This window comes from Artibeus jamaicensis, unplaced genomic scaffold, assembly GCF_021234435.1.
Source record: "Artibeus jamaicensis isolate MK-2021 breed Jamaican fruit bat unplaced genomic scaffold, CSHL_Jam_final contig_3126, whole genome shotgun sequence".
NCBI lineage: Eukaryota > Metazoa > Chordata > Mammalia > Chiroptera > Phyllostomidae > Artibeus > Artibeus jamaicensis.
Window position 1 is genome coordinate 16,677,475 of NW_026521723.1, and position 17,909 is coordinate 16,695,383.

At 47.9% G+C, this 17,909-nt stretch overlaps 1 protein-coding gene across 1 annotated transcript in view; it reads left to right on the forward strand.

Moving 5' to 3' along the window:
- The window catches only part of ARHGAP31 (Rho GTPase activating protein 31), a 101,174-nt gene extending 84,988 nt beyond the window's left edge, over window positions 1-16,186 (forward strand). Inside the window, exons 9-12 of the mRNA XM_037158725.2 lie at window positions 1,933-1,995; window positions 4,265-4,840; window positions 5,557-5,840; window positions 9,294-16,186. Of these exons, the coding sequence (XP_037014620.2) occupies window positions 1,933-1,995; window positions 4,265-4,840; window positions 5,557-5,840; window positions 9,294-11,708 (3,338 nt within the window). The 3' untranslated portion in view covers window positions 11,709-16,186. The remainder of the gene's footprint in view (window positions 1-1,932; window positions 1,996-4,264; window positions 4,841-5,556; window positions 5,841-9,293) is intronic.
- Window positions 16,187-17,909: the final 1,723 nt, after the last annotated feature.

The following is a 17,909-nucleotide window of genomic DNA, read 5'->3' on the forward strand; positions in this document are numbered from 1 at the left end:
AGGGCTAAAATTAAAGAACCATCAGTGTTAATACAGGTGGCTGTCCGTGACCCGGTCTGTTGCCTGCGTGGCCACTTTTCACCACAGGGGCACTGCTGGAACCCTAGAGACCGGGGGGGCGGTGGGGGGAGCTTGTGATCATGACCCACCAGCATGGTCTCCATACCTGGCATGCAGACTGGCTATTTGTTGAAATGTGAATGTGAAAAAAAGTTAATCAGCAAATGAATATATTTAAATAAAATTTTAAGCTTTTAAAAAACAAAACTCCATAACTAAGGAAATTTTAAGTAGCACTGGGAATTGTTTTTTGGTGGGGGAACAGCAGGTAAAGGGGTGTTTATGCATACTGAAGGAATGGAACAAAAATAAGAAAAGCTGGGGTGTTGACGGAATGGGGCTGCGTCAGCTGCTACACTTGAATGAGAGTCGCCGACAGGACGGCTGCAGGGAGCCCTCGAAGGTGAACTCCTTTGAGCAGGAAAACCCCAAAGCCATGGAAACCGGTGGGTGCACCATCACCGGGGGAAGGTCCCAGACAGAAAAATATAATCTGAATATAATCACGGGCCAAGGAGCCCCAAGTGCTTAGTTAAGAGACCAGGACATCCTTGGTGACTGTTTCCAGAAGCAGCTGCTGTGGCCACCGAGGCCACAAGGAGCTGCACCATCAGAAAGAGGGTCCAGTGTGAAAGGTAAGCACTGATGGCTCTACAGACAGAACTGTCGCTCACCCCCCAGGACACTTGGGGTCACATGGTCACTGCCCCTAAAGGCTGACCTGTGAAACCCAGCAGAAGTCCAGGAGTGTGGCTTCTGGAAACAGAGAAAAGCTTGCGTCAGAATGCAAGTACTTCTTCTAGAACCATCTCTCAGCTTCCCTTTTTATTGCTGAACCCTGGTCTACCCTGAATAACAACAATAACGGTACTTACTTTTTATTAAGCATTTACCCCATTCTAGGTTAGCATGCCTACTTCTTTTATATGCATTACTCCTTTAATCCTCCCAACAGCTCTATGTTACATTTTACATGAAAAAACAGAAGGTTAGGAAACACAAGCTGCTTATCTGAAGTCACAGGGCCCAGAAAGTGGCAGTGCTGAGACTCAAAGTGCAGTCTGTTTGAATTCAAGTCACCATAATGCCACAAGTTCTGGGGTTTCCGCTCAGCTTCCAAAGCGCCCTCTTTCCCCTCCTAGCAACCCTGACCGAGAAGGAACTACCTCCCAGTTAATTCAGCTCCCTGAAAACAGAGCGCCTAACCCTGTGCCCAGAATATAATCTTTCACTGAGTCAAGTGGCACTCTTCCAAAAACCTGCTTAGGTAGCTTATAAAGATGCTTGGGGTCCACCAGGCACAAAGCAGGTACTCAGAAAAGGTTTGTTTGCTTGGTATCTGCTCCCGGGCGAGGTCGTGTGAGAGCTCAAGGAGCAGAGCTGCACATGGGAGAGAGTGGCTGTTCCCTGGGCCTTCTCACCGGTTGCAGCAGCTTCCTCGGTGCTGAGAGATGCGGCTGTAGCCAAGAATCCTGCTCTCTGGCCTGCCAAGTAGGCGGGCCTGCCTGGAGCCTCATGGCTTCTATTCCACAGATGAACGTTTGAATCCCTCTTGTGTGGTAACTTTGGGCTCAGGACTCCTCACTTGCTAATAGCAAGTATTTGAAAAAAGCATAATTTGTCTTTCCCTGTATAATATTAATAAAATTTTGATCTACAGATACCCCATTTTTTAAGGTCTATCCCAATCAGAAAATGGGAACATCCAAAGTGGAGTGGGGGGATGTTTTCCAAAGGAAAAACTATAAATATTTGAAAAACTTTGCTAAAGATAGTTTTCTTGTGCGCTGACAGGAACTTTCAGATCTATTGCTCCGAAAGCTTCCTCTTACTATGCATTCAACAGGGATATTTGTTTCTTTTTTTCTTTAGTGGAAAAAGCTACTATCCGACCAGCTAAAAGCATGGACTCGCTGTGCTCCGTGCCTGTGGAAGGTGAGATGGGACCCTTGTATCTGGGACTGGGGGTTACAGCTCAGAGACCAGAGGTGCTGCACCAGACTCACCGTCGTAAGCAACCAGGCCCGCTCGAATCCAGCCACATTACCCATAATCCCCCAGGCCCAAAGCCCTCCCTGGCCCTTTCTGAACTCGGGTTTCATGTAGCCCTTAGGGCTGTACATTGCCACCCTTCAAGGCCAGGAAGGTTCATGGTATCTATTGCAGACAGGAAAATAATCATGGAACCGCTGAGGTGTCTGGCATGCCTTTATTCATGGGTGGGAAAGCCACAAATGCTGCAAGCTGCCTATCTATCTGTGTGTCTCAGGTCGAGGCCCTTGCTCCCCGGCGTGGCACCTGTGTCCTTGTGTGTCTCTCATCATCATCATCCCCAGCAGGAGGTCCTTACCTGTTTACGTATTAAAGGGGAACAAAGACGGAAAACTGCCAGAACATTACACAACGTAACATAATTCTGTGCATGCAAGCCCACTTCATGTTATGGGAACAGTTGATTGAACTGAGTCTGTGAGAACACTGGTTATCGGGCCGTCCCAAGGCTGTGGGAGCACCACTTCCCTTAGGGACCCGGACACCTGGGCGAGGAAGCCAGCCTGCCTCCACTTACCCCACAGGCTGCCTGGAGTAGGGCTGCCCCTGCTCCTTGGCAGGGCGAGGCCCGAAATGCCATCCTCTTTCTCTGGCCTTCCTGCGACCACAGAGACAACAGCCGTATCACATTCACACCTGAAGCAGCTAAAGGGGCAACACCTAGAATCCAAGGCAGAAAAGAGTCTTCTCTCCCTTGCTCTTAAAGAAGAGCCAGGCACTGGTTTATAGGCATCACAATTTTGTGCCTTGATACTTGTACGTCTTGAATTTGTGTTTCCATAGACATCAGCTTCATCGTACTCGTCAGGTCCTGATTTCGCGTTGGTAGACTCATCCATTTGTTCATTAGGAAACATGGGTAGGAGGCAGCCTGCCATGTAGCTGGTCGTCACTCACTGGGGTGGATGTGTGCATGGTTGCAAACAAGGTGGCACCTGTCATCACAGGGACACCTCCCCACCTTGGTTCTTACCGGGCCGACTGGCCTGTGCCTCTGTCTACCCACAGCACCGCTGCAGGTAACAAAGCACAGGGGTTCCCTGGCCGCAGACCACCCATGCTTCCTGGCCCCTTTAACTTTAGGACATTTTGCTCTGTGCTAAATGAAGCAACCTGAATAACACAGAAAATCTTTAGAACAACTTTTAAAAATAATTCTCAACTTGTAAAATACGCAATGAACTCTTTTAAAACTGACTCAATACCTTTATCATTTTCTCACCTTTACATTCATCCATTTGCTTTGGTTTTGAAACCTCTGGGGGCAATTCCCGCCCAGTTTTACAGAATTGCATACCGCAAAGTCCAGGTCCGCTTTCACGGGCGCTGGGCAGGTTAGGGAACCTCTCGAGTCTCAGTCGCCTCTGCTGTCAGAGATATGTACACTCCCCGGCAGAGTGGGCGTGAGAGACGTCACCTGTGTGGCAGAGACTTAATAACCTCCCGGGGAATTACTGTCCAGACCTCCAGCAACTCACTTGTCATCTCCCAGCTTATTTATTTCTCATACAGATTTTTTTCTTCTTTGCCTTCACTTCTCAGTCAGGAACTTGAACCTCACAACTGGGCTTTCTAACGTTTCTGGTTTCCCATCCTCCGAATCAGTGGGCGGAAGCCTGGGAAAAGGGAGAGAGGTCCAGCTGAGAACAGCATTTGTTTTCTCACCTGGAAATCAAACCCCCGTTTGGGTCCATCTGCCAGAGGAGGCTTAAAACTTTACTTTAAGTTTTAAAGTAAAATAAGATTCTCTTCTTTTGCCCTGTGTGTCTTCTTCATTTCGAGCAAACGTTCTTCTGTCACCTCCCATCCATCCATTTATGTTTTCACGACCTGCGTTTTACGCTTGACTACTCCACTCAGCAACCTTAGCAGGGGCCTTCTTTTGGAAACTGCTCTACCTGCAAAGCTGAAAACAAATACCTATGACACAGTAGTAAATGGCCCTATCGGGGCATCATAACAGAACAGGCAGAGATGCTTCCTATCTTGTCAACCGAGTGTTAGGACCCTGTCTTTATTAGGGCAGCTGTGCCGTGTTAGAATGATAGACCTTTTTGCTGTTCAAGGATGGCAGGCCAGCCTCACTGTGAGGCTCTGTGCGGGGAACGTGTGCCCAGGCTGCTGACCATGTGTTTGTCTGCTTTTTCACTAGGGAAAGAAACCAAAGGTAATTTCAATCGAACAGTCGCCACTGGTGGATTTTTTATTCCAGCGACGAAAATGCACGGAACCAGCACTGGCAGCTCTTGTGACCTCAGCAAGCAGGAGGGTGACTGGGGCCAGGAGGGGACACCGGCGGGGGCCGAGGGGGGCTTTGACATGAGCAGTGACCGAGGTCAACTCCAGAGTGGTCAGGCCCGGTTCCCACCCGAGCAGCTGAAGGTGTTCCGGCCCATCGAGGATCCTGAGAGCGAGCAAACAGCCCCAAAGATGCTGGGTATGTTCTACACCTCGAACGACAGCGCCGGCAAATCTGTCTTCGCCAGCAGTCTCTTCCAGATGGAGCCCTCGCCCCGTCACCAGCGCAAGGCCCTGAACATCTCTGAGCCCTTTGCTGTGTCCGTGCCTCTCCGCGTGTCAGCTGTCATCAGCACCAACAGCACCCCGTGCAGAACGCCCCCGAAAGAGCTGCAGTCTCTTTCCAGCCTGGAGGAGTTTTCTTTCCAGGGGTCGGAGAGTGGAGGTTGGCCTGAAGAGGAGAAGCCACTGGGAGCTGAGACTCCTGCAGGTAAAGGAGGGGAGAGAAGTTCTTTTTCCACTGCAGGAGATTAAAAACCAGACTCTGTTTGCTTAAACAGAGTTTGCAGGACAATGTAGTGAAGTGGTTAAGACTGTGGGCTCTGAGCCAGGCTGCCTGTCAAGAAGCTGTGGGTCACAGTCACGGTACATCTTTGCAGCTTGGTGTAAATAACAGGTCTCTGTGACCTGAGGCGACAAGCTTGACTTCTTAGCATTGAATTGACTTACGTATGAAGTGAAAGATTGGATTAAGCAAGAGGCTTCTCAACCTCCGCACTATTGACATTTGGGCATGGGTAATTCTTATTTGTGGGGGACTGTCCTGTGCTTTGTAGAGTATTTAGCAACATCTGTGGCTTCTACCCACTAGATGCCAGTAACCACATCCACCACCCATTTGTGACAACCAAGGATGTCTCCAGACATTGCCAAATATTCCCCGGGGATGGGAGGAGCAAGGTGGTCTCCAGCTGAGAACCGCTGGACTAGATGATCTTCCATCTCTGATACTCCGTGATTCTGGGATCTGAGGACAGTACATTGCTAGGAGGAAAGGGTAAAGGATGTGCGAGGGTAGTGAGCTGGGAGAATTCCCTCCATCCTTGTGAAGCAGGACTAGCCCAGGTCAGTGACTGTGCTGGGAATGACCTCTTTTCAAGTGAGTTATCGGTCTCTTCCAACTGATAAGTCTCATCCTCATTGCAGCTTCTGTATCTAAGAAGGCAGCTCTTGAGGATGCCAAGCCAGGACCAGAAGCCGTGAAGACAGTAGAATGCAGCAAAGGCCTTTCCCTGGAGACAGGAGCCCAGTTGGAGGAGAAGAAAACCTCAGAAATCTCCCTGAGCAGTCAACATTCGAGTGAACCGGACAAGAGGCAGGATCCCGAGAAGGTGGTGGAGGAGGGTCGAGAGGCCGGCCAGGGGGATTCCGGAGGAGCGCTGCAGGAGAGCCCCAGGGCCAGGGCAGAGGCCGGGTTTCTGCATGAGATGGTAAAGTGGACCCACTGTCTGGTCCAGCCAATAGGGTCTTTTTTTTTTTCCCAAAGGGCTCTTCACATTGCATTAGTAGATTTTTGGGGGGGTTGTGGGAACCAGTTTCTGACAGGGATTTTAGGAGACAACTTTCTAATCAGATCTAGGATTTTCTTTCACAAAGGTCTACAATAATGGGTTAGGTTTCCTAGGACAGATTCAACTCTAAATACTTCTTTTTTTTTTTTAAATTTTATTTATTTATCTTCAGAGGGGAAGGGAAGGAGAGAGGGAGAGAAACATCAATGTATGGTTGCCTTTTGTGCATCCCCTGCTGGGAAGTGGCCTGCAGGGAACCGGCCTGCAACCCAGGCATGTGCCCTGACTGGGAATCGAACCTCAATTGTCTGGTTCGCAGGCCCGTGCTCAATCCACTGAGCTACACCAGCCAGGGTAAATACTTCTGACCTGCAGTCACCTGAAGCCAGCAATATGCCCTTAGGTTGTAATGACAGTCAGTCCCAGGAGCAGCACAAAATCTGCTTGTCATACCCCAGTCCCAAAGGCGATGGCCCTTCATGGAGCTGGTCTGTTCTTCAGCTTCGTAGGTGAAAGGTCACCAAAGAAGTAATTTCTAGGGTTTTGGAAGCATGGAGTTTGGTGGGAGCATAGAACAGGAGGACCTGACCTGGTCAGAGGAAAGAGGAGGGTCAGAGGGTCAGGAGAGTCTTTTCTGAAGAACAGATGTTTAGATTGAGAACTTAGCTAGAAGAAAGGAGTAGGGGCAGAACAGAAAGAGAAAGACTTCCAGGAAGAGAGAGTAAGACACTCCATGAATCTGAGGTGGGACAAGAGCATAAAAAATGTAAGGACCAGGAACAGGGCCAGAGAAAATGAGGCTTAGGGAAGCAGGGGCCACAGCAGGCAGGGCTGCTCGGAAGGACTTTGAAGATTAACCTAAAGGCAATGGAAACTTTTTCTGATTTGTTCAGAATTTTATCTTTTAAACGTGTATTCTGTGAGGAGAATGGCGTGGAAACGGGCAGAGAGGAGGCAGGGGTGGCAGTTAGGAGGCTTGTGTATGCAGATCTGGTGTGAAAGACGGAGGCACTGGGGATGGAAATGGGAGGCTTTCAGGGCTATTTAGAAGGCAGTGCAGCCCTGGCTGGTGTAGCTCAGTGGATTGAGCGCGGGCCTGCGAACCAGACAATTGCGGTTCGATTCCCAGTCAGACAATTGCGGTTCAATTCCCAGTCAGGGCACATACCAGGGTTGCAGGCTGGTTCCCTGCAGGCCAGTTCCCAGCAGGGGATGCATGAAAGGCAACCATACATTGATGTTTCTCTCCCTCTCTCCTTCTCCCCTTCCCCTCTAAAGATAAATAAATAAAATCTTAAAAAAAAAAAAAAAGAAGGCAGCGCAAACAGGCCTCGGTGATCGGATGGGGAGTGAGGAAGAAGGAAGAGTCAGGGACAGCTCATAGGTTCCTTATATGAGCACAAAGGTGCACTGTGGTTCACTCACTGAGGTGGCCTGACAGAGAGGTGGGAGTTTAGATGTTCATGTATGAAACAAATGTATTGATCTCAGCAAGGGATCACTTAATGTAGGTGCTGAGGAGAGTAAAGAGATGAGTAAAAGTCCTCCTGTCCTGAAGGAGAGCACAGTCTAGTAAGTGAAGTAGAAATATACACAAATAAATGCAATACAGTACAATCAGATCTCAAAAATATGCCTGACTTTTGACCAAGTAATCCAGTCCGGGAGAGTTATTTGTAAGAAATAATTCAAAAGAAAACAGTTAATCTATTTCATTTCAACAGACCTTTTTATTGGGCAACTGTTCACAGTAGACCAAGTGCCATTTGGCCTTGAGGAATCAAAAAAGAACACAATTCCTGACCTCACGGAACTCACGGTCCATTAGGAAAAGGGAAACAAGCACCAAATTAACTGTCATATGAAATGACACATCACCAGAGCCGGGTGAGAAGTGATGTTGGGTTGGCAGCAGGTCAGACTTCTCAGAACGGCCTTCACCCCCACAGGGTGGAGATACCTCCCAATGCTTCTCCTTGGAATAGAATTTGACCTTGAGGCAAGAAATGAAAGGAACTGAAATTTGTTCCGCTGGAGCCAACCAGGCCTCCCATTACCCGTTCGTGTCTACAGCCTGGGCTTTGTGTAGGAAAACAGAGGAGTCAGCTGGACTTGAGGGGAGACAGAGGATAGAGAGCAAGATGGGGGAGGAGGCACCTCATCACATGACCAGTGGTTATCTGTGCGTGGTAGGAATATAATATTTTGCTGTTTTTGTATTCTTTCTTTTATATGTGTTAAAGTTTTTTTCCCATGGGAAATACGTAGTTTTTTTGGTAATAAGGGAAAAGATATACATATATGTTTGCAGAGCAGGTTTCAGGACAAGAGTTCACATTTTCATGCTACTGGGAGAATCTAATTCTTGTGTGCCATTCAGTAAACCTGAGGATAAAAGAGACCAGGGGTTTTGTTTATTTTACTGTGTTTTGCTGTGTATAATGCCTGTCCACATTTTTGGCCCAAACTTTCAGGGGAAAAAAAAGCTTTCATTTGTACAGTATATAAATAGGGAATTAGTACTACCCATGTATAATGTGCATCCTTATTTTTTCCATAGAAAAATTGGGCAAAAAAGTACGCATTATACACGGCAAAATATAGTATAAGGCCTCACTGGACAGGGATTACATGCTTATGATCCAGTGTCAACACAGCTGGCTTTCAATTGTGGTCTGCTCCTGTGTGATTTAGGCAAAGTGTTTAATCTGTTTGAACAGAAGGTTCCTCATCTCTAAAATGGAAGTCATTCTAGTAGAGTTATCTCTTAGGGTTGATGGGGAAATTAAATAAGAAAATACAGTTAATATACAGTTGTCCCATGGTAACCCTGAGATGGGGTTGGTTCCAGGACCCCCTTGTATACAAAAATCCAGTATGTTCACGTCCCTTATATAAAATGGCGTAGTACTTGCATATAACCTGTACACATCCTCCAGTACTTTAAATCATCTCTAGATCACTCATAATGCCTAGTACAATGTAAGTGCTATGTAAATAGCTGTTATACTGTATTGCTTAGGAAATAATGACCAGAAAAAACATCTGTACGTGTTCACTACTGATCTCATAGGCCTAACTACGTAGTACATGTCAGCAACAAGGTAGCATTTACCCAGCCCCAGTACTTCCGATCTGGGGTTGGGTGACCGATGTAGGTGTGGAACCCCACACGTGGAGGGCAGCCTGTATGTTACGGCACATGATAAGCACTGAATAAATATCCAGTCGTTATTAGTGCTGTGTCCTTTATTTGCTGAGTTAGCATAGCCTGGCACGGCTCACTCCCTTCGCTCTCCTGGCAGACAGTGAGGATGACAGCCCCGAGAGTCTTTGGTTCAAAAAAACAATCAGTTTCTTGATGTTTTTCAGGATGAAGATGATCTGGCCAGCACCCTGATCTGGCCTGAGATTCAACAGGAGCTAAAAATCATTGAATCTGAGGAGGAGCTGTCCTCATTGCCACCACCTGCTCAAAACATCAGCCCAACTCAACCCATTTTTGAGTCCAGTCCAAGGCCTTTTGCTCCCCCCGAGCCACCTGGGAGTTTACCGTGTGTCTCCACCCCAGCTCCAGTCTCCACTCCTCTGGAGGAGTGGACTAGGGATCCAGCCAATCAGAGCACACAGGGGGCTCCCACAGCAGCCAATAGAGAAAAGTCAGAGACAACTAGCAGTCTCCATGGATCTGAGACTGAGAAGGGCCAGCGCCCAGATCCCACCAGCCTGGCTTCTCTGGAAATTGTTCCATTTGAAAGGGCTTCTCCACAAGCAAGGGTCAAGGGGGGAAGCCCAGGGAACCTGTCTCCTCTGATCCCGCCTGCTCCACCCCCTCCAACTCCTCTGGAGGAGGCACCTCAAGTCCAGGAATTGAAGGATGAGCCTGAAAAGGAAGATTCATCAAAGAATGTGAGGACAAATCCATATATAAACCAGCTAAAGTCCAAAGGCGGTCCTGGGATCCTTGGTCTTTGTCAGGGAGACAAGTCCTCTCCAGGACAAAGTGAGAAACAAAAGTCAAAGAATGCCCTTCCTGATGGAAAGGGCTCTGGCTTTCCAAGCCCAGCAAAGGAGGTGGAGATGTCCCCACAAGGGGAAGGGGATGCAGCCCATTCAGTACAGGAGCCCTCAGACTGTGATGAAGACGACACTGTGACAGATATTGCCCATCATGGCCTGGAGATGGTGGAACCCTGGGAGGAGCCCCAGTGGGTGACGAGTCCCCTTCATTCCCCTACCCTGAAAAATGTGCAAGAAGCCCAGGTGCAGGGCCCTCAGGGCCCCCGACTAGAGAACAGGCTCTCCCACAGGCCTGGCCTCCGTCAGAGCCATTCTCTAGATAGCAAAACCATGGCTAAGAGCCAGTGGACTCTTGAAGCTCCTTCCTCCAGCAGCTGTGTGAATCTTGAAGCAGAGAGGCATTCTGACCCTCTGCAGCCCCTGGCGGCCAGGAGAGAGCTGACTGGATGGCATGAGAAAGCCCTGAGAGCCTTCAGAGAGTTCTCTGGCCTGAAAGGGACAGAGGCTCTTCCCAGCCAGAAGGAACCAGGTAGTTTGCAGCCTAAACCAGCAGAAACCAGCCCTGTCAGCCCAGCAGAGGGAAAGGACCTGGGGGCACCCCTGGGACATGGCGACCCTCATACTGAGCAGGGTAGCGTTCCTAGACCAGAGAGCAGCAAGGAGAGCTCACCTAGTGCACAGGACAGCACCTCACGTGGGGAGCATCCCCCAAAGTTACCGCTGAACAGCACTGAGTGTGGGCCCCCCAAAGGGAAAAATAGGCCTTCCTCCCTCAACCTGGATGCTGCTGTTCCCATCGCTGACTTCTTCCAGTTTGAGAACGTGCCCTCATTTGGTTCAACTGGAATGCAGGTCCCTGAGCCAGAAGACCCAAAGGTCACATGGATGACTTCACCTCACTGTAAAGTAGACCCCTGGAGGGTTTACTCCCAGGACCCTCAAGACCTGGACATCGTTGCTCATGCCCGGACAGGCCGCCGTAACTCAGCTCCCGTCAGTGTATCAGCCGTGAGAACCTCCTTCATGGTCAAAATGTGCCAGGCCAGGGCCGTCCCAGTCATCCCACCCAAGATTCAGTACACACAGATCCCACAGCCACTGCCCTCTCAGAGCCCAGGGGAGGAGGGTGCTCAGCCTCTGGAGGGGAGCCAGGAGGAACCCAGCTCAGCTGGTGGGACTTTTCAGAAACCTGCCAAAGATGATTCTCTCTCCTCCTTGCAAAGCCCAAAGGAAGAGAAACCAAAGCAAGACACGGCAGCCATGGAGTCCTTGCCAGCGGATGCCACTGCACCCCTTTCCCCAGAACCAGGTTTGGCTAACCCGCTGTCCACCCAGGATGCAGCAGTGCAGTGCCGAAAGCGCATGTCAGAGACAGAGCCATCTGGGGACAACCTTCTTTCTTCCAAAATAGAGCGACCGTCAGGGAGTTCTAAGCCTTTCCACAGGTCAAGGCCAGGAAGACCTCAGAGCCTAATCTTATTCAGCCCTCCTTTCCCCATCATGGACCATCCGCCTCCTTCTTCCACAGTGACCGATTCCAAGGTCCTGCTGTCTCCTATCAGAAGTCCCACCCAGACAGTTTCCCCTGGTCTTCTCTGTGGGGAGTTGGCAGAAAACACGTGGGTCACGCCAGAAGGGGTTACGCTTAGGAATAAAATGACCATTCCGAAGAACGGCCAGAGACTAGAGACCTCAACCAGCTGTTTCTACCAGCCTCAGCGGAGATCAGTGATTCTGGATGGAAGAAGTGGGAGGCAAATAGAATGATTCCAGGTCATTTGCTGGTGTCTGAAAAAAAAAAAGCCATGACTCGTCTGGGACTTATTACAGGGCCAACTTAGCATTAGTCCAGACACAGGTTATCCACGTTTGGGCTTATTTTGGCTGCTGCTTCTCTTCAGCCTTTTGGCCACTTATTAATTAGTCAGGTAAGGAAGAGGATGAAACGCTTCCTCCGGTGAGAAAATTGGGGCTCGTCTGGGTGTCGCATCACTCCCCCCCTTGCCATTATCTATTACTGTGCTGAGCTGGAGGTGATAATGACTTTTGAAAGAAAAGAGAAATCCTTTGTCTATTGAAAAATGTTGCTACTGAGGTTTGAAAGCCTCTTTACTTCGTGCTTTTTAATGCTCTTTAAAGCATGTGTTCTTTTAGACCAGTTTTCTGATAAGCTTTGTAAAAGTGTAGTATCCGGAATAGAAGCAGATTTGGAAAAGCTAACTAATGTACACGTAGATCTCCCAGTGGGCAGATTTACTCCTGCTCCTCCCTGAAATTCCCGCTGGCCTGCCCAAGATGGCTCCATGTACCGGCCTAGAAAATCAGAAAACCCTACGCAAGAGGAAACTCTGAGACTGGCACAATTTATGAAGAATTTCTGGCTCTGGCTTTTATTAATTTGGGACTCAAACGGCCGCTATTCTGACCTCTGACTTATAAATCCAGCACCTGGACAGGGTGGGTGGTGAGCTGAGGGTTACCTAGAGAAATGTGTCAAGTCTTCCTTTATGTAAACAATAGTGAAGTGATCTGCTTTCATTCCAATATCACAGGCCAAAAACGGTGTCATCGTAAAGAAAAGCCTCACAAGTAGGCAGAGCTACTCTCCAAGGTGAATGTTCAGTTGGTGGGGCATTAGCAGAAAGCACGTCTAGGTCAGCTTCCCTCTTCTTACACACTAGGCTGGGACGGGAGTGGGGGAGAGAGAAGGAAGAGCTCCAGGAGGGGTGGGGAAAGAGCCCTGGCAGGGCGGCCTTCCCCACCACTTGATGGCCCCTGGCTCTCCTGCTGAACATGCATTTCGTGTTAGCCAGTGGGCCCGTCCCTCCCTCCTGCTCCCCGCATTGCCGAAGGACAGATTTGAGGCTCTGTTTCTTCCACACACACACCCCCACCCACCCCAGGCACTCAGACTTGCCCTTCTCCTGTCTGTTTAAAAGCAGAAGCAATAAACCAATCTGCTTTTATGTCAGTTATTTAGAACCTCAAGTGGCTCTTTCCTTTTCAGCTGCAGAGAGGAAAAAGAACTAATAACCTGCTGGCAGATTTTTGGTGCTTCCCCATAAAGGGCCTCACAGGAGCACACCCCATCAGGGTTATCAACATTTCACCTTCTAAGATAGCTATCTTGTTTGGAAAAAAACAAAGAAAAGTAGACCTATTTTTAGCCCTGTGCACCTCCTCTCAGATTCAAGTCTGGTTGAACTTTGTACAGAAGCTCAGTCATTGCAGAAATTTCTCTGAAGAGTCAGCAGTACCTCTGGGCAGACCTCACAACCAAGGCGGTCTGCTGGGCTGGGTAGGAGGTGAACTAAAGTTATCTCCTCCAGTGAGAAACTGGAAGCTGGTGCCTTGCAACAGACACACAGTCCTCTCTCCCTTCTTGCCTGATAAGCCTTAGAAACGGTTTTGAAATCTCACCCTATACCTTTTAAGCCACTGTCTATCACAGGGGTACACGTCTCCGGCAGGGACAGGCCAGCTGATGAGTTCTGCTTTCAGAGGCACTGAGGTGAGTGAGCAGGGGGAGCAATCAAGAGGCCGTTGGTCGGAGTCTCTGCATTCTCATTAGCTGAGCAAGGCATCAGACCAACAGCCAACGAGATGTCAACCCCTAAGAAAAGTCCTGGAGTAGAGCATTTTCCCCCCTGGGGAAGCAAAGTGAAGAAATATAGTGGTGACAGATGAGAAAGGCCATGTTCTGGAGATTTGAAAAGTACATTCCGGCCTTATCAGCAAGTGTGGGCAGACAGGCTTTCTATCAGTCTCAGTGGGCTGTGGAGTCTACACTTTGATGAGGGTCACGTTCCAGTTAGAATGTGATAGAGGAAGGGAACTGCACTTTGCATCACCATCAGAACTCTGAGCTGAGTAATGGAATATTTAAACTACTTTGTTATTATTTTAAATCTTTGTAACATGTACAGAATGTTTTTATTTGGGCATAGACTGAGAAGCCACTATTTACATGTTAACACGTGAGTCCAATTTGAGGTGCCCATGTTGATTTGTTAAGTGGCCACCATGTTCCTGAGACTGGCATCTTTCGTTTGTGGCATCATCTTCAGGAGCGTGGTGGGGGTGTGGACATCATCATGTGACACAATGACCGCTGTCTGGAGATACTTCCTACTCCGAGCTTTCTGGGCAGTCGGTACAGAAGGCCTAGGGAGCGGACTCACTCCGCAGTGGGTGTGGCGCTGCTGGAGTGCACACCTCTCCTCTGACTGCCTCCCAGCCCGGCAGCTCTCACACACGTGCTCATGCGCTTCCCACAGCCTGGCGCTGAGGGAACTCCATTCCGATGCAAAGAAAACCTACTATATATCACCCCTGAGATTGTTCCTCCAAGTGTCCTGAGGTTACCTGTCCGGTCACCCACCTGGGACTGAAATGAGAATGGCTGGTTGGGAATCGGAGCCCCCCAGGGGAGGGAGAGGACAGGGGAGGCGCTGCTGTTTTTAGCAGGATCTACGGAGCGCCCTAGAAAGGGCTGCAGAATCACATTCTCTAAGGGCGACTTCGAATCAACCATCAGTCCTCAAAATGGGGTGGGGGGTGGCGGCTGATATTAAATGTTGGATTTGAAGTGTTTCCTGTCAGCGTCAATGGTTGCTTAAGATAATAACCTATATTTATTGACAAAATGGCCTTTACAGGCCAACCTTTTTTTTTTTCCCCCAAATGGACTAGATAGAGGGAATTGGATTTTATTTTGTTTCACATGGAATATGAAGAGATCTGACCAAGAACCCCTTTAAGCCCAAAGGGGTTAGGCTAAAATTCTAAACTGTTAGCCTAAAATTCTAAACATTGATTACATCAAAATTCTGGATCCCGGGGAAATTAAAAATGTAAACATCATTCCCCTCAACAGAAAATATTTATCAAGAGCTTAATAATACTGCACTGGGTATTTAAGAATTCTTAAATTCTTGAAGAGTCTAATGAAAAGGGGGAGAAGGGATGATAGCAAGTGAAACAGCCTGTAAAGAACCAGGAGCAAGATTTCAAACCATTAAGTTATGAAAATGAACGTGGAAGGGAGAAAATGTAGCAACTAGCATCTTTTAATAGGATTATTAGTGTTCAAGTCACTGTGATCAAATTAAAGGCAACCGCAAATCCAATAGAAAGTGCTAGGGAGACATTCAGGTGCTGAGATAGATTTTTTGCTTTGATCATTACAAAAATTAGAGAGTAGTAAGTAAGTATAGTTTTGCATGGTCTTAACTGGTTTGGTTGTGAAGTCCTGTTGGATCTCTGCAAATCTGCAAGGTGATACCAGTGTTCCATACGTCTTGAGTGGTTTCAGAGCCTCCCGCCATCACAGAAGGGGTTAACTCCTGTTGATGAATTTTAGGTCCAAGGTAAACTATTACTTTCACGTCTAATGTTTAGCACATGGTAATCACATTTGACTAAAACTGCAAGGGACAGTCATTTGTGCACCACAGGCCTTGGGTTCCTCCCTGAAGAGGGACAGGGGAACAAAGATTCAGTTATCTGGGATTGCAATGGGAGAGGGTCCAGTAGGTCCAATTCCCATCAGGATTGATTAGAGCCAGACTCCACCACAGTCTGTCCTATCCGATGACAATATAAATCTTGGGGTTAAGTGTTGCCAGGAGCATAATTTCAGGCACTTCCAACAGGAAGCTCAGCTCACAATGCGGAATAACAAAGAATGTGTCCTCGTCGGCACCTTTTCCAGCAAAGACAGGCCAGGAGAGGGAGTGAACACCTTTCCAAGCATGAAGAGGAGTGGGAGACAGGAGGAGGCGAATTGCCTGAGATCAGTGTCAGCCCAACAGGATAAAACTGAGGAACATCAGAGACTGACTGGCTCCCAGATCACTTGGTAGCTTGGACATTTATGAGCAAGGCAGAGATCACTTCTCTACGAGGCTGAAGGAGGTGGTTACTAAGTAGGAGAAAGCCATGAAGTACATAGCCATGCATTTTACTGGAGGAATCACAATGCTTTGCAATAACTTAATGTCACAGTACTTCCTGGTGTATAACTCTACAAGGTAAAGAAGCACTTTTTCAAAGGAGTTGATTAGAAAGCCAAATGATTTCAGCTGTTTGTTGAGCTTAACAGATGTTTCCAAAGATATAATCAAAATGTTTTTCTATTAATTAAAAAGTATAAATATTAAACCTATCCATAGAGACATTTAAGTGTAATTAAAACAGATTGTTATGCTTTTTAAGATGTACTCTAATAAATGATATAAAATTAATGCTTATGATGGCGCTATGAACTGGAGGAGGACATGCGGTCATTGAAACCCACAGCGGGGGTGTATTATGTGCGTCGGGCTTATTGTTCTCTTTGAGGTCGGGCTTTTTCTTTTTTAACGTCAGGGTTTAGTTTCACAGCCAAATTCCTGATGATTTGCTTTAGTAAATTTTTTTTGTTTTCATTTTATCACTTAGTAATTGTCAAACACTTGCAACTTCCTCTCTTACAGTTGCGATCACACGCATCACCCAAGATATGCAGCATAAATCAGTGCATATTGTACGGAAAAATGAGAGAACGAACAAGCTATGGCTTCTCAAAACTCCACAGCTTCAGAGCTTGAGAAATTTAGGTCCACCTACACAGAAGTGAACTGGAGTTTTTCTATTATTTGAATCAATCAAAAGGGGCTATTCTTTCATTTGAGTGACTATTTATTGATGGCCTGGGGGGTAAAAAAAGCAAAAAATTGTAATCTTGGCATATATTACAACCAAAAAAGGGAGAGCGGTACTCAGTATGTTGAAACGGGACACTTAGAAAAACAATTATGCAATCCAGGCTCACGAGCCAGCTGTATTGGCAGTGAAGGATATCATAGCCAAGGGAATAAAAATACCAACATTTTGGTTACAGTATTCTGTTTAGAACCTCACACCTCTGCAGGCCGGCTCCCGTCAGCCTTCACTATGGCCCTGCGTGCCTTTCTCCCCTGTACACTCCCAGGTGCCCTGTCCTCTGCTCCTCCCTCCCGAGTGCCCTCTCCCACCCCAACTGGGGCCACTCCTAATGTTTCCAGCAGTTGTTCTGGACTCCTCCTTACAGTCTCTTCACTGAATGCTGCTTCCACTTCCTGGGCTTCAGTAACACTTGACACTCCATTTCTTTCCCTGAACAAAAAGGCTGCACATTTTCCCCAAGTTACACAGACTACAAAGAGTTGAGATGTTTTCCAGTTTCTCACTTCTGCACCATTGTCTTTCCCTTTCACACAAAATCCTTTACTGAAACGAATGGCATCCAGCTATTTTAACTTTTATCGTTCTTTGTGGCCACGACATGGTCACCGTCCCAGCTTTTCCAACGGCCCAGCACCAGGCCGTTTCCTCTCTACCTCATGCCCCACCTTCATTCTGCATGACGTCAATATTCCTGAGGAAAACCCACCCAACACCTTTGCCACAACTGCTAACAGCTCTTGCTTCTACTCCATTTTGGCTATTCCATGGTCACACACCGGACTGTTTCACAACCCAGAACTTGGTGGTCCTATTATAGTCATATTCCATTCTCAGAACTTCTCCTATCCTTGCTCCTTTTTTTTGCTTTTACTTGCTCAAGATCACTGATGCCTGGTCCACTCCTGCTCTTTCTGACAGACATAGCCCCACCAGACTGCGCCCCAGCCTTCCCAGACCCCGAGGTGCATCAGCTCAACTATTCTCATCTCAACCCTTAACTCCCTTCACTGCTAATCCCTCAGCCATCCCCGCCTGGCAAACCTCCAAATTAGAGCCAGGACCCTTACCGCCCATCTTCTCTACTCTTTCACTCTCCCTTTTGAGTTACACTGATCATAAAACCATGGTACAAAAGAGCCTTTGGAAATTTATGGTTTACCACCTCAGCAGCGGCCTTATTCCCAAACCTCACAAAGGCTGTTCCAATCCCTTCGTACGTGGACTCCCCACCCCCCAAACCGATTACTGCTTCTTCAGCGT